Raw genomic sequence first — 15,656 nt, 5'->3', positions numbered from 1 at the left:
AATCAACTCAGGAGACTGCAGTATCCCCAAAGAAGCCAGCAACTTTATTGAAGCAGTCATGACTTTCATCTTCCTTCTCTTCTCTACAGCTGCATCTTACACGAACGAAAGCTCCAAGTACATTGTACCTTTGCAAACGCCAACCACCACCAAAAGCGGCTTAGCGGCGGGACCCTCCCTTCAACTCGGTGAGTCCACCGACGCTTCTCACCTCGGAGGGGCTAAATTTCCATATCAATCGTCAATTCGTTATCGCATTCAAAAAATTTCCCCAGAATCACCAAAGCACCCGAGCAGCCGACCTCAAACCACCCCCCCATTGCCTTTGTCCTCTCGTTTCCCCCCAAAACCCTCCAGACCACACACAACCGCCAATGGCTCCCTCAAGGCATTCTGCTCCCAGCGCGGAGGAGCAGCTCCGCCGCAACGTAAAATTGCACCTCAAATATCTCCTTCTTTACAAGGCAAAGTACTGACCGAAGACTTCATAGACGGTCGGTATCAACAAAGAAACAGTCTCCAACGTCGCCTCGACCGACTTCCCGGGCCACTTCCCCGGCGAGGACCACGCCTTCTCCATCGACCGCTTCCAGTCCGCCTTCTCGGTGCAGTTCCACCGCAACGAGCCCAACGACGCGTCCTTTTCGCTCGTCGGCATCGACGCCTCCCTCGCAAACGCCTTCCGCCGCATCCTCATCGCCGAGATCCCTACGCTCGCTATCGAGGACGTCTACATCGAGAACAACACCTCCGTCATCCAGGACGAGGTCCTCGCCCACCGCCTCGGCCTCATCCCCTTCAACGGCGGCCGCGAGGGAATCCACAACTTCCTCAAGTGGTACAAGAAGCCCGAGGCCGGCGAGGACCCCTACGCCAACAGCTTCGACTGGAACACGGTCCGCCTCGAGCTCAACGTCACCTGCACCGTCAACCCCGACGCCCCCCCCACCGAGACGGACCCCCTCAAGGCATACCACCACGCCCACGTCTACGCAAAGGACATCGTCTTCGTGCCCACCGGCAGGCAGGTCGAGTACTTTAGCGGCGACAACGCCATCCGCCCCGTCAACCCCGACATCCTCATCGCCAAGCTGCGCCCCAAGCAGTCCATCAACCTCGCCATGCACATGCACAAGGGCATCGGCGCCGACCACTCCAAGTTCTCCCCCGTCGCCACCGCCTCGTACCGCCTCCTGCCGCTCATCAACATCACCCGCCCCATCATCGGCGCCGACGCCGAAAAGTTCCAGCGCTGCTTCCCCGAGGGCGTCATCGGGCTCGAGAAGATTTCGCGCGAAGAGGCCAGCAGGGCCGGCAGCGGGTACGAGGGCCACGCGGGCGAGCTCAAGGCCGTCGTCAAGGACACGATGAAGGACACCGTCAGCAGGGAGGCGCTGCGGCACCCCGAGTTCGAGGGCAAGGTCAAGCTCGGACGGAGGAGAGACCACTTTATCTTTTCGATTGAGAGCACGGGGCAGTGGGATAGCGACGAGCTGTTCCTCGAGGCGGTCAAGCATCTGAAGCTGAAATGCAAGAAGCTTGAGCAGCAGGTCATCAACATGGTTCAGTAAGACGTGTTTTCTTTTTGTGTGTGTTATTTCCGGTCGAAGGCGTTTTGTACATAAAATGGAGGGGCATGGTTATTGCGTGTTTTGACACAAGGCTGTTATTTATCATGTATATCTCATGGATATAATCAAGTAAAGAAAAGAATCAATTTACCTGATAATGCTCCGAGTCTGTGTAACATGTATAGGTATACATGATACATGGCCCTGCAGAGGTAAAGGAAGAAGAGATGTAGTATTTGCGTCCCGAAAGTAAAAAAAAGTTTTGTATTTGCGCCCCGCCAGCATGTCTCCAACGCCATGAATATGCCCAAGATGAACGAAAACTCCACCGTCATGCGAAGTGAAAGAAAGAAAGAAACTCTCAGGAGCTCTCGGCGGCTTTGAACCTAAGGAGGAAGTGAAACTCCATGGGAAATGCAGGATCCGTGACCACAACCTCCTGGCCATTCTCCAACCCCAGGTCTGCCAGGGACCTGCTCAGGTTCGGCCTTGTTTGCTGCTCCAAGCTTTGCGGGACTTGCATATACAGCGTCTTGCCCTCCGCTCGCATGGATGGTTTCTTCAGCTGAGCCTCTGGACGGACGGCAAGCGAGTCCACTAGATCCTGCAGCGTCATGTTGGGGTCAACCTCCAGGGGCCGGGGTTCTCGACCGCAGGTTGGGCAGTCATCCTTCTTCTCGTGCTTGAACGTATACGTGTAGATGCTGTCGTTACCAGAGTACATCATATAGTTGTTCTCAAAGCCCAGGCATGCCGCGTTCGTCGTGGCAATCTTGAAGGCCTCATTGCAGCAAGCCGCGGCAATGATGGCGTTGGTCGAAGCAATGGCGGGAATGATGTTTTTGATCGTTCCCTGCGTGAGCGCGTACGTGATGCCCGGAATGTTGAACTCCTCCGCTCGCTTGAGGGCCTTCTGGTAGATCCATGTGACATGCTCTGGATCGTCCTTGTCGAGCTTCGGAAAGGGCTTCTCCTGCTCCCAGGCAATGACATGCGCCCACTCGATGCAATGCTCCGGCTGTCTCGGGATGGAGGCGATGGTGCACAGAGGAACAGCGGCTCTGGGAGCGTGCATGTCCAACTGGCATTCGATGCACGAAGTAAAAGACGGGAAGATGACTCTGGCTTGGCCCTTGAAGCCCTCGGTGCCGCCGTCAATAAGCGGCTTCACCCCATCGGAATCCTCAGACTCCTCGGCAATGGAGACCAGCATGGTATTGATCCATCGCCGCGCCTCGATGCTGTCCAGGCCGCAAATGACGAGCTGGAACTGCTTGTAGAACTCGTCGTCAAAGTCTTGGATCCGCTTGTTGTGCGCCGTGATCTTAACACCCTTGACCCTTTGCTCGACGAACTTGGCTGCGACTTCGGCCTTGTACTTGCCAACGTCTGATTTGCGGAAGAGGAACTGTCGGTTCAAATTCGAGATGTCGATCGTGTCTAAACGTCGGGCGCCGCGTTAGTACGAGTCCAAGACCACAGATTCCAGCCTGGACATGTATGGTGCGCCTTACCCATATCAATTACATGGATATCCTTGAACTTGGACATGGCCAGATTCTTGAGGATCTCGCATCCCAGGCCGCCTGCGCCACTGCCGCCGCCATCAGTCGTCAGTCGTCAGCTGAAAGGATCAGGTAGGAGTATCGGTGCGAGGTGGGACAAACATGACCCTGTGTCTGGTTAGCCAAACGCATGTTCCATCCAGCTCTGCTTCGTCGCTTGTGCTTGTGCTCGTGATACATACAGGACCTTGAAGCGCTCGAACTGGGCTAGAAACTCTTCCTCTACGGCTTCTGGATTTGTGGTCGGACCCGGCGTGCGTCTAATCTGCTCGAGGTACCTCCTGCATTTCCCCGTCAGCACATGCTCACGCGCGGCGCATCGTCAGTTGGGTCTCAGGCGCTGGCTAACCATCGTCTCGCTTCCCTATCGGCGTCAATGGCTGGCGCATCTTGCATTTCGACAGACATCTCGCGGCAAATGATGGCTGAGTAGGGATCCTTAGGGTATCGATATCAAGAGCCAAAGTAGAGAGATTAAGGAGGAGAGGAAGTTGATGCCGGACAGACTCGTAGAGACCGGAGGTGCTGTGGAGGAGGGAAGCTCGGTGCAGCTGTTAGGCAAGCATGGCAGGGTGGGGAGGAGCTCGTCTTAGGCTCGGTGGCTCGGTGAGGGATCGGTGAGATCAGGTGAATGTGGGGTCTTGAACGTCCACCACGGCTTGAAGCTCTGCCTCTATCTTTGCCTTTCCACCTATCCATCTCTTTTACTCTTTGCCATCATCTCCTGATCCTCTTCTCTTCCTTCAATGCCGCTACCGCTACTCTGAACCATTTTCAGAGGCCCAGGTAGCGGCCATGGACGAACTGTTGACTCCCGTCAGCACCACATATCTCAAGGCTCGAGAGGACGCCCAGCCGCTGCTATCCGAGGTCAGCTCAACCAAGAGAGTAGCTGAAATTTCGAAGCTTTCTCAGGTGAATTCGCCGGATGAGGCTCTAGAGATACTTCGGAACCAGCCTGATTACGACTCCCTTGTCCGAGTTCTCAGGTATCTCACCAAGGATGCCGCGCAGCCCGATGCTTTCAACGTCCACGTCCCAGGACCGAAAAGCGCAGCCATCATTCACGTGCTGGTCACGGAAATAACTGCAAACTACTGGACTCTGTTGAAGGAAGGCGGGGCGAATGACGGTGCCGAGGATGATCGAGACGACTTGCATCTGTTTGTTGCTTGTCTACAGAGCGTCACCGGGCTCAACGCTGTTCTTACTCATCTCAAGGCTCTCATACAGGAGCACAAGCTTGGACCCAAGGAAACCAGGCGACCCGATCTGGCGCTGCATGTCAACATTTTTCTCGATTTGTTAGCGACAGTGTTGGAAAGGGACTCTGCTATCCAAGCCTTGTGGACAGCTTCAACACAAAGGCTGGCCACCCAGACGCTGAGAAAAGTGCAATCCCAGGCGCTGCTCTCTTTGCTCACCGGGGGACGTGTGCTGTCTATAGCCGCCGAAGCAGTCGAAGTTGCTGGCTCAGAAAACGTCGATGCCAAAACGATATGGCCGGCTGATGGCGCCAGATACACGCAGTGGCTTGCGCACAACATAGTTGCCTGGGCCAAGGTCACCAAAACTGAAGATGAGCTGCATTTCTGCTCAGACGTTTTCCAGCGAGCCATGTCTCTAGGCTACCTGGGTATGTTACACGTCCGTCTACATCGCTGCTCATCACTGACGCCTCACCAGAAAGCCTTGTAAAGACCGTCATTGACAGCCTTCTCCTTCGACAAGGGAGCAACCCGACGGACTTTGCCAAAGTGTGCCTCTCTCAACCATCCAGCGCCAAAAGGACGATGAATATCCTGCTACAGCACCTCGCCCAGCACCTGAATGGCCTTGATTTGGACGCTCCATCTTCCAGAACACTCATTTCTGCCGCTGCCGGCGTCATTCACGCAGTCACCAAGGGTAATGAAGCTCTTTACAACCACCTTGTCTCTTGGTGCGTTTCATCTTCTGGCGCCGGCCTAGGGGACGCTGTAGGCATTCGAAGAGCCGTTCTCGCAGTCATAGCTCAGAATAAGGACGGAATTACGACTGTTTTCGAGAAGAGCCTGGCTCAGTTTGGCGACCAGTTATACATCAGGCATGCGGCTATACTACAGCAAAATGGTAAGGGTCTTTCCATCATCAGCCACGCCGTTGCTTCATCACACTGACTCTTGTTAGTCCACGCCGAGGTGTTGCTACTCAGTGCAGGTTACGTTTCTAGACTCTCTCCCATCAAACTGAGAATCATTGTGAGATCTGGCTCTTACCTGACGGCAATCTCAAACCGGATAGCAGCAACCCAGGCAAGAGCTCGATTCTTGGGCTTGGTAGTCGGAGAATCTCTCTCGACCCTGATGGACGACAAGAGTCAAAAGCTTGATTTTCATATGGAAGAGACGGAGAGCGAAGAAGCGCAGGGGCTCAAGTCCCTCACCACCGTATCCGACGAGGTCGGCTCGATCGAACCTATCCTCAAGACACAGGTGTCAGGGCCACCAGCAAAGACAGCGAGTCGCCCATTACAGAAACGGACGCAAAAGCCCAAGGCAAAGAAAGCCAAGGCAAAGCCAGAACCCAGCATCTCGGCCATCAAGCCGATAGCCATCATCGAAGAGGTTGACTCTTCAGAAGACGATGAAGACCTTGTACCCTATGCAAAAGGCTCTGACCCAGAAGACTCTGACGACGACGCCACATTAGTCCAGCGCAACAAGCCAAAGGCCCCCGTTTACATCCGCGACCTAATCCTACATCTCCGCGACACGGAATCATACGACAAACAAAAGCTGGCCCTGCAGACGGCACCGCTATTGATTCGCAGAAAGGCAAACTTTGGCATGGAAGTCAGCTCCCACGCGGAAGAGCTTGCAGGGCTGCTCGTTGGATTGCAAGACAAGTTCGACATTGAAGACTTCAGCGACTTGAAGCTACAAGGCATGATAGCCTTGATCGTCGCCCAGCCGAAATCGATGGCACCCTGGTTTTCTCGGACCTTTTTCGAGGGAGACTACTCCCTATCGCAGCGAACGCAGGTTCTCGTGGCCATCGGCTTGTCAGCCAGAGAAATCGCCGGCTTCGACGCCTCCGAGTATCAGGCCGCCGCGTCGTTTCCCTCAAAGCGACTACCGGAGAAGATTGAGCAGCTATACCTCGACTCATCCAAGCAAGGCGAAGCAAACCGCCCATCCCAACTCAAAGCACTGCCCTCCACCGCCATAGACTCGATCGCCCAATCCCTCACACAATCCTTCCTGGAGCCCATGGCCGCCAAAGCAGCCGACGCCTCCACCGGCCCCGACATGCTCAAGCTCTCCACCTTCACAGCCCGCTACAAGTCCAAGACCAAAGCAAGGGCCGCCCGAATCCGCTCCATCCCAAACACCACCGCCGCCCTCATCGCAGAATCCTTCTTCTACCCCCTCACAGCGCACTTCCAGGTCGCCCTCCGATCCTCCAAGCCCGTCATCCTGAATCCCGCCCTGTTAGCATTGTACCTCCAAACGCTAGGCGTAATCATCCACGCCGCCGGCCCCTCTACCCTTTCCCTTCCGCAGCTCACCTCCGAGCTGTGGGATCTCCTTCTCGCCGTACGAGTCCACACGCAGGATGACCTCGGCGCGCTCAAAGGCTGGTTCGTGGCGATGGCGTCGTTATTGGAGGTGAATGACGGCGATATGCGCAGGTTGTGTGAGGCGCAGGGACGCGAGGTTGTGGAAACGAGGGAATGGGCTGCGACGGTGTTTAATAGGATAAGAGGTGAAGATGGCGGAGAGGAGAATGAGGTCAAGATGCTTTCGGCGGGGGTGCTGATTAAGCTTGGGGAGGCGATTGAAAAGTATCAGGCGCTGTTGATGGGCAACATGATTGGATTTTGATGGATGGAGGGTTTGATGGGTCTGTATAACATCACAACACAAAGTGGGCGATGTGTCTAGAATAATGTATTGAGACATGGAAACAGAACAAGTTAAGCGTAGATACATCGCGCCGTATGACCCTGCCGTTGCCAGACTTGCAAAAGATCTTCCCTTTTTGAACGTAAACAAAAGCATATAACCCGCTATTTACTTGTACATCCATACCGTAAATGACATATTGTGACTCCAAGCATCCATCATGAGGAAAAGCCCCCTTTCTCTTTGAAATTGTGTAAGAAATCGTCACGGCAACCGCCTTCAAAACGAATAGGAAAGGAAAAATAAACACAAGGCTAAATCGCACCACCCTCTGGATCCAGCGAGTACTGCGCATGCGTGCTCTTCCTCCGCACGGGCAAGGTAGATATATACGCATTGACAGTCGTCAAGTGATCGCCAAGGCTCATAGCCAAACGCCGCAGCTCGCTCCGGACCTCCTCGGGAGAAGCTTGTCCAAGCATGACCTGTGGCAAGGGGCCAGCCGGCAGCGGAGGAAGAAGAGCGTCAAGCTGGTGCGTGGGAGGACGAGGACGCCGAACAGGCGAGGACGTGCTCTGCGGAGACCGGCTCTTCGGCGAGTATTCTCGCAGCGACGGCGCATGCTGGGGCGTGCTGGGAGCAGGGGCCGGCTCGGGAGGCAGCTCGGGATCCATGTCGGCAAAGTCGCTCAGGGAATAGGGCCGGCCTTCGCTGAACGCTGAGACGTTGGACTCTTTGCTGATGTGGGATTCATCGTGCTTTGCCTCGTCATCGAGCGAGAGGTCCGGGATGCTCGTGATGACGTGCGCATACTCCGACTCGTCCGAGATGTAAATTGAGGGTTCTCGATTCGTAGCATTCATGACGTAGAGCGAGGCGTGCTTTTCCAGCTCAAAGGGGTTTGTGCCACCTATCTCTGAGCCGCTGATGGATCCAACGTCGGAATAAGAGGTCGAGGGGCGGGTGAAGTCCGTTGATGAGTCGGCAAAGCTCATGTCGAGATCTATCAAGCTGCCCACAGATGCGCGATGATCATCCGAGGGAGTCGGTGCAAGCTCGCTGAAACTGGCCGTCCGTTGGTTTGGCTCGGAGACGTGATGGGGGAGTTGAGGTCGACCATCGTCCGACGGGGCGACGCTGTTGGTGAAGGGGAATTTGAAGTCCTGGTGGCTTGCAGTCGTTGTGGCGGCCATTGAGGGGAACTTCCAATCCTGCGTGCGCCTGTTGTCTTTCAGATCGATCGGGTCGCTCATCGGGCCATTGATGAAGCTTGGATCGTCGAACCCGTAGTCCACCGATGCATGCGAATCACTGGCCTTGATGGTGTCCATGTCGACAAACTGCGACAGTTCTCCCCCATGCAGCGATACATCGAGGTCGATGAGGGACTCCCTCACATCCGGCGGCTGTGAGCTCTCGTCTCGAAGAGGCAGGTCTGAGATGGGAGCCTGAAACGGCTGGCTATAGTAAGCTCTCGAGTTCTCTTCGTATGTGGACATTGTATTGGGATCGAAGATCTTCTCGAGGGGTGCCTTGACCGAAGGTAGATGAGGGGGTGGCCTCCTCCGGCCTTTGGGCTTTGGTGGGCGAGAAGTCTCGTCATAGCCCTCGGGAGTGAAGTCCACCTTGGATCCATATACATCGTAGACATCTTGAGCGTCGCCCTGGTCGAGGACCTGCTGGTCGAACGCTGCAGTCGTACTGAAATTCCACTCGTCGTTGGAGATGGCGATGGAGAGGTCAGCCAGGCCCTGGGCGCCGCCAGCTGAGAAGAGCGACCGTCGGTCCCCTCCCTGCGCCTCCCACAGTTTAAAGGCTCGAACCAGGTGAACGAGTGAGGATGTCGGGTGCGATGCCTCTGTGCCCTGGATGTATCTATGCTGTTGTACTTGCTCAATCGTGGGCCGGTCTGAGGCGTCGTGCTGAAGGCAGTACGCCACCAAGTCTTTTAGGCCCGCCGAGTATTGATCACCTTCGAGTCGAGGTGTATGGTTCTTCAAATGGGTTCCCAGCCTCGCGAAATCGATGCCATCGGTAACATTAGGCGGCAGGCCTGATGCAATCTCGTACACCATGGCGCCGAACGCCCAGATATCGACCTCTGTTCCATAGGCCGCCTCCTTGTCGAACAGCTCGGGGGCCATCCAGTGTGGGGTGCCGATGAATGTTGTCCGCTTGTCGACCTTTGTCTCAATCACACCAGCAACGCCAAAGTCGCAGAGCTGGACATCGCCGGTCTCGGTGACGAGGACATTGGCGCACTTGAGATCGCGATGGATGATGCCTGCGCCGTGCACCCAGTGAATGGCCTCGGCAACCTCACGCACAATGGGAATGATCCATTTCTCCTGCAATCCACCGGGGGCTGTTGGCCTCATGAGCGTCGCAACGCTGCCGCCGGCGCAATACTCGGTCACCATCCACATGGACTGGCCGACCGGCAACGCCTCGATGACATGGTTGATGTTCTTGGCGCCGCTGTCGCTCAGCAGCTGCAGGGCGTTGATTTCCTTGAGCAGATCACTGTACGTGTCTGCGAGCTTAGGGTTCAGAGTATCGCTCTCCTCGATGTCGATGATCTTGACGGCGACCAGCCGCCCGGTCTTGGTGGACGTTGCCTTGTAGACCCTGCCGAAGCTGCCCTTGCCGACGAGCTCTTGCAGCTGATACTGCGGGGGTTCCTTGCCGGCCTTTGTGCAGCTCTCAAGGACGGCATTTTGCATCTTCTTTGCATCTTCAAGGGCCTTTTGCTTGGTGCCGGACACGTCGGGCCACTGGACTCGGAGCGACATGATGCATGAAATGGCCCACTTGGACCTCTGTAGGGATGATGCCGATCAGAAGCTTGGACAGATGATGCTGGTGTTTTGATGTCCGAATTCGAGTCCCAAAGTAACCAGGAGGGACACACGATTCTGCACGCTCTTTAAGAGGATTCGAGAGGGCAGTCCAGACTCGCCTCAGCCATCTTAGGAAGAGACTCACCAGCCACCCGGACGGAAATCAACTGTCGTGGACGCAAATGATTTGTCGAAAGAGAAAAAGCTGGCAGAGACGATGCCTGACCATCGAGTCGGAGGGCAACGAATGGCTGAGGCGCAGCAGCGCTTAGGCGGGGTTTAGCCGGGTGAGGCCTCAACCATTCATTTCTCCAGCTGCCAATTTTGGCTGCGGAAATGATTCGACTCCTTGATGATCCAGCTTGATGATGAATCAGCAGTTATGGTTTGTTTCCCTTGGTTCAGAGAAGGGAAGAGTATCAAAACAGGTAACCGTTTGGGATCTTTGGTGCCTCTACAGGAGTGCCTAAGCGTGTTGATGGCCATCAGCCAGAAATACAGCGGCATCAAGCAACAGCATCTCGTCGCCCCATTGCTTTGTTTCTACCGCCCATACGACGCCTTACTTGCCCTCTATGGTGACGAGCTCTGCTTCATCAGTTCCACCATCTTGCCGTGGAATGTCGTCCAGTTGGTGCTGCACATATTCTTCACCGTGCCGACCAGCAACCGAGACGCCTTGATCAGCACATCCTCGACCAGTTCGAGCCCGCCGCCCTCTGTCTCTCGCACCGTCCAGACCGTCTCCATCACCACATTGAGCGGACTGTACAGCCTCACGAACATGCCCTTCTCCAGCTTCACAAACTCATTCGTGCTCTCGACATTGGAGTCCCACAGCCCTGCGGGCAGCGTGTGCACCTTGTCCGTCACCTTGTAATACAGGGGCTCGCTGGCGGCGACGAGTCCTCTGTCTGCTGGGACCGTGGGAGACGCGACCTTGGACGGCCGAGGGATGGGCTCGTACTTGATCATGTGAGAGTCGCATTGCATGTGACGGTCTTGATTCTGCACAGTCTCAAGAGCCTTGGCGTATGTGATGCCGGCAGGCAGAGCTGTTACGTTTTGCAGCGTTGCGGTGGTGGTAAGCCAGGCTACGAGTGAACGTCAGTCCTAATACCTTAGTCGTCCATGGGATGGAGCAGTAGATTGTGCAACTTACACGACATGATGTCTATAACGCACTATCAACGTTCCTGAATAAGACGTATTGATTGATGGTGATTTTGATAGCTTGTTTCCGCTGATAGAGACAGGTGAGAGGAAGAAATAGCTGACCGGCGACGTTGAAGCAGGCGAGGTAGCACTTGTAGAAGCCAAATGGTCGCTTCTATTCCTGGAACAAACAGGGTGACGCCCAGATACCTGCGCTAGTCAGCTGAAACCAGGGATGCAAGGACGCAGTTCAGAGTAGATTCTATGTAAGGATTTACAGCGCTGATAAGGAGCAACAGGACGACATTCTACCAAAAAAAACGTCATCAATCCGGGGATGAGATCTTGGGAACTCGGAAGCCTGAGCCGGGACATCTTTTAGACCGCACGGGGTACCTCGTCGTCAGCGGGCGTCTACGCGGTGTTGCACCGTGACAACAGCGAGCATGGCTAGTACTGAGCTGATCTTGAGTGCGCATTTATATGCCGACAAAATACTATCATAAAATGCCTAGTCCCGATGACAATACCCTTTGCCTTGTACTGGATCTGCCATCTCTACTTTACAGATCTTAATCTGCAATTGAGTCGCAAAGATCTCCAGCTCTCTATAAACTCCACGGCTAAAAATAGGTCCTCGCGCTTTGTGATATAGAGACTAGTGCCAGCCCCGCCACTTAAGGCGCACGTGACTTCGTGAATTCACGATCCAGCCATTACGCGGGTCTGTAAATCGACGTGTAATGCCACCAAAAGTCACCCAGAAGGCCGAGCACGAGCAACCCAGAGTAGCCGTTCGGCCGCAGAATCCGCCATCATGGTCACGTCTACCAAGGCCAGTCGCTCAAGCTTCTCGAAGAAGCCAGCAGCAGCTTCAAGCTTTGCAAAGAAACCCGCCAAGCCAAACGCCAGCATCCTCAACTTTTTCCAGAAAGCTGCGAAACCGGAGGACTCGCTCTTTGTCGGTGCCGTGCCTGCGGAAACAGCTAATCAAGTCGAGCCGCACGTCCGCGATGAAGAGGCTCGATTCAACGAGATTGAGAGGCCGAACAAGAAGAGGAGAGTCAGCCAGGAACCAGAACCTGCCCCGCCAGTGGCGAAGGAAGACACAACAGATGCAAAAGAAGCACCCGCCCAGGATAGCACGATCAAGCCGGCAAAGCCTGCGAACGGAGACGAGCCGAAGAAGCCTAAACGTCAGATCAAGACACCCTTCATCATAGAATCCGATAGCGAAGATGACGATGTGGATGACGCAAACAACAACGCACCCGAACCAAAGCCTGTAATGTCGCTGCCCGAGAAGAGCGCCGCCGCACAAACGGCGCCCTCTGCTCAACGCGAGCCATCCCGCGATGCTACACCCTCCAAGGATGCCCATGTCAAGTATGAACCGCCGCCGCTGCTCAAGCAGGAAACCTCGACGGATGCCCAATTTAACCAACTCGGGGATTTCGCTGACCTGGACGATTTCGGCTTAGATGAGTTTGAAGGCGAAGAGATGCGGGAAATGCGCTTCATGCGGGAGCAGGCTCGTCTTGAAGCGGAAGAAGACGGAATTCCAGGCGATGATGTTGAAGACCTCTTGAATGATCAAGCCACGGTGGAGGATTGCCCGATTTGTGGCGGCAGCCTGCTCGGCGTTTCTCCCGACGAAGCTACACGACACGTCAACTCATGCCTCGATGGCAATCCGATTCCACTTCCTACGAGACATGACACGCCAATCAAGGAGGAAGAGGCACGAGTCAAGGAGGAGGTCGCCCAGATAGAGGCTGCGGAGATTAGCAAAAGATTTGCCCGGGCGGCCGTACCCAGGCCCGGCCAGGCAAACCCCTTCGAAATCAACACCGACAAACAGCCAAAGAGCGCCTTCTCCAAGCTCATGTCAGGCAATGCAGAAGATTCAGCCTGGGCTACGGCGGCGGCGACGGAAACGGCGTCTCGAGGCCGACCTGCTTACGAACGAACATGTCCGTTCTACAAAATCATGCCGGGATTCTCAATATGCGTGGATGCATTCCGCTACGGCGCCGTTGAGGGATGCCAGGCCTACTTCCTAAGCCACTTTCACAGCGACCACTACATCGGCCTCACGGCAAACTGGCGGCACGGCCCAATCTACTGCAGCAAGGTGACGGGCAGCTTGGTCAAGCAGCAGCTTCGGACAGCAGCCAAGTGGGTTGTTGAGCTGGAGTTTGAAAAGTCCTACGACATCCCCGGAACCGACGGCGCAACTGTCACCATGATGCCGGCGAACCACTGCCCCGGGAGCTCTCTGTTTCTCTTCGAAAAGCCCTTTGGAAATGGACCAAACAAGAGGGTAAAGAGGATACTACACTGTGGCGATTTCCGGGCCTGTCCACAGCACATACGGCACCCCCTACTCAAACCCGATGTAATAGACTCAATATCGGGGAAAACGAAGCAGCAGCGGATTGACATTTGCTACCTCGACACGACATATTTGAATCCGCGATACTCTTTCCCTCCTCAAGGGGACGTCATCCAAGCTTGTGCGGACATGTGCGCATCCATGTCGGCAGACTCGAATTGCGCCGATGATGTCTGGCAGAGATCAGAGAAGTCGGCTGAAACAGGCACCATGAGCAAATACTTTCAGAGCGACAAGGCAACAGAAGTTGATGACCAGTCGAAGCCAAAACCCTCTCGACCGAAGCAGCGCCTCCTCGTAATTTGCGGCACTTACTCCATCGGAAAAGAGAGAATCTGTGTGGCCATAGCTAAAGCCCTTGGTTCCAAGATCTTTGCTTCTCCAGCGAAGATCAAGATATGCAAGCAGCTCGACGACCCAGAGCTGACCGCGCTGCTGACATCTGACCCTGTGGAAGCTCAAGTGCATATGCAGATGCTCATGGAGATTCGTGCGGAAACCTTGCAGGATTACCTGGACAGCTACAGGCCACATTTCAGTCGCATCATCGGCTTCCGCCCCAGCGGCTGGAATTTCCGGCCTGGGAACGGCAGCAAGGCGATCGGAGCCAACACTCCGCCGAGCAGCATATCGACGCAGCAGCTTCTCCACGGGAAGGGCTGGAGGACAAGATTTGGTGCGAAAGACCTCGTAGCGCAGAGGGGGAGCACGAAAGAAGCCATGTGCTTTGGCGTGCCGTATTCCGAGCATAGCAGTTTTCGCGAGCTGGCCATGTTTGTCATGGGCTTGCGCATTGACAAAGTGATTCCCACCGTCAATGTCGGCAGCGAGCAGTCACGGAAGAGGATGAAGGGCTGGATCGATAGATGGATGACGGAGAGGAGGAAGGGGGGGCTGGTGAGGCCGTTGGTGGAGGGAGAAGACGACGAGCATCAAAAGAGCATACCGTTGTGGGAAGGGAAAGCCGGCGAGGGAGGGGGAGCTTGGTGGTGAACCTGGATTATAATAACAGAAAGGGGAGAAGCCGGGGTGTTGTAAAGCTTTATTAACACGTCCCTAACCGATGCTGGTGAGAAACCCGATGGTCTGTTGCCCATGCCATGAGAAACGCCAGATGTCTTGCTTTATATCTGCAACAGAACCCCAGATGATGAGCCATCCATCCATCAAATGCAGGTGGTTTTCCATCACACGCCGACGCTCCAAGAACGATTCATTTGTATAGGTTTTTTTAAGCTCAAGCAAGCATTGAACGTCTCTCATCCCTCAGCTAATAGTTCCATTTCCCATCTCATGCCGTCAAACCCTCCTTATCTCGCTTTAGCCTGCTGCGCAGCAGCTTCTGAAAAACCAACACAGTCAGTCTCACCAAGAAAAAACCCCATGATCCCCAAAGTTACATTTCTTCAAAAGAAAAGTGTGCCTTACCTCTTCGAGTCGCATCCTCCAGCAGCTGCGTATCCACCGACGCCGCAGGCAGATGCACGTACCGCACGACGGACCCCCGAATGAAGACGTTCTTGACAGAGCTCAGGTGGGGATACTTGAGCTCCTCGACGACCTGGATGTCGTCGAGCTTGATGTTGAGGTACTGGTCGACGCTCTTGAGGATTCCCTTGAGCTGGATGTCGTTTTTGAGCTCGACGGTGACTTCGTGGTCGATGAGGGTTTTGAAGAAGCTGCGCCTTGAGTTAAGGGGCGTTTAATATGTGTGGCTGGGATTGTGGGAGACGATACCTGAAGAAGAGCATGATGATGGCGATGTGGTTTTTTGAAAGCTTTCGTTAGGCGGGGTGGTGATGATGTTCCTTGAGACGAAAGTGAACGTGTGTCGAGTTTTGCTGGAGTTGCTCGCTGCAGATAGGCCTGTAAGAGGAAATGAGTGAAGAGAGTTTGAGATGGTCGGGTATGAGTGTTTCGCCGGGATCGCAGTGTGTTTAAGGGGGGAATCGTTGCTGTTTTTCGTCGAGTGAAGTTGTCACAGCTCAATCAAGTCCCACACATGAGTTCCATACTAAAGGTAGAAGAGGGCGTTCAGAAGCTGTGAGGTCACGTGATGATATCTGTCGTGATGGCTTCGGTGGGAGATGGGCCATTAGACGTTAGAGAGATGCAGCGCTATTAATCGTTGGACAACTGGTCTCAATTCTGTTGCGCTAGATGAAGTATTTATTACACGACAACCATTACCTTATGCGTGTATGCCAGAAGAGACCTTGTTTTAATGGATTGGGGGATGGCGG

The 15,656-nt window shown here is 54.7% G+C and overlaps 7 protein-coding genes across 7 annotated transcripts; 3 read left to right on the top strand and 4 right to left on the bottom strand.

Annotated features, from left to right (window-relative positions):
• Nucleotides 1-374: 374 nt before the first annotated feature.
• Nucleotides 375-1,571, top strand: BBK36DRAFT_1133472 (hypothetical protein; the record flags this gene model as incomplete). The annotated part of the gene is made up of 2 exons (XM_024892097.1): nt 375-428; nt 492-1,571. 2 exons carry the CDS (start codon nt 375-377, stop codon nt 1,569-1,571), a joined length of 1,134 nt encoding a protein of 377 aa, XP_024748778.1.
• A 361-nt stretch (nt 1,572-1,932) lies between these two features.
• BBK36DRAFT_1122482 (hypothetical protein) lies at nt 1,933-3,544 on the bottom strand (the record flags this gene model as incomplete). Its single annotated transcript, XM_024890950.1, has 4 exons — nt 1,933-3,011; nt 3,086-3,165; nt 3,319-3,417; nt 3,486-3,544. The coding sequence occupies 4 exons, from the start codon at nt 3,542-3,544 to the stop codon at nt 1,933-1,935; spliced, it is 1,317 nt and encodes a 438-aa protein (XP_024748777.1).
• Nucleotides 3,545-3,931: 387 nt separating this feature from the next.
• On the top strand, nt 3,932-7,002 carry BBK36DRAFT_1121668 (hypothetical protein; the record flags this gene model as incomplete). The annotated part of the gene is made up of 3 exons (XM_024890851.1): nt 3,932-4,772; nt 4,823-5,248; nt 5,306-7,002. The coding sequence occupies 3 exons, from the start codon at nt 3,932-3,934 to the stop codon at nt 7,000-7,002; spliced, it is 2,964 nt and encodes a 987-aa protein (XP_024748776.1).
• Nucleotides 7,003-7,337: 335 nt separating this feature from the next.
• BBK36DRAFT_1122013 (protein kinase) lies at nt 7,338-9,815 on the bottom strand (the record flags this gene model as incomplete). Its single annotated transcript, XM_024890893.1, has 1 exon — nt 7,338-9,815. One exon carries the CDS (start codon nt 9,813-9,815, stop codon nt 7,338-7,340), a length of 2,478 nt encoding a protein of 825 aa, XP_024748775.1.
• A 621-nt stretch (nt 9,816-10,436) lies between these two features.
• Nucleotides 10,437-11,032, bottom strand: BBK36DRAFT_1205487 (hypothetical protein; the record flags this gene model as incomplete). Its single annotated transcript, XM_024897361.1, has 2 exons — nt 10,437-10,957; nt 11,026-11,032. 2 exons carry the CDS (start codon nt 11,030-11,032, stop codon nt 10,437-10,439), a joined length of 528 nt encoding a protein of 175 aa, XP_024748774.1.
• Nucleotides 11,033-11,803: 771 nt separating this feature from the next.
• BBK36DRAFT_1205481 (DRMBL-domain-containing protein) lies at nt 11,804-14,407 on the top strand (the record flags this gene model as incomplete). The annotated part of the gene is made up of 2 exons (XM_024897360.1): nt 11,804-12,303; nt 12,430-14,407. The coding sequence occupies exons 1-2, from the start codon at nt 11,836-11,838 to the stop codon at nt 14,404-14,406; spliced, it is 2,445 nt and encodes an 814-aa protein (XP_024748773.1). The 5' UTR covers nt 11,804-11,835.
• Nucleotides 14,408-14,809: 402 nt separating this feature from the next.
• On the bottom strand, nt 14,810-15,094 carry BBK36DRAFT_1122168 (U6 snRNA-associated Sm-like protein LSm2; the record flags this gene model as incomplete). Its single annotated transcript, XM_024890918.1, has 1 exon — nt 14,810-15,094. A coding segment is annotated over one exon (285 nt), but the record flags the coding sequence as incomplete, so codon positions are not given.
• Between the last annotated feature and the right edge of the window lie 562 nt (nt 15,095-15,656).

This window comes from Trichoderma citrinoviride, assembly GCF_003025115.1.
Source record: "Trichoderma citrinoviride strain TUCIM 6016 unplaced genomic scaffold BBK36scaffold_9, whole genome shotgun sequence".
In the NCBI taxonomy this organism is placed as follows: Eukaryota; Fungi; Ascomycota; class Sordariomycetes; order Hypocreales; family Hypocreaceae; genus Trichoderma; species Trichoderma citrinoviride.
The sequence above is the reverse complement of the archived record's forward strand: the minus strand, read 5'-3'. Positions and strand labels throughout refer to the sequence as shown.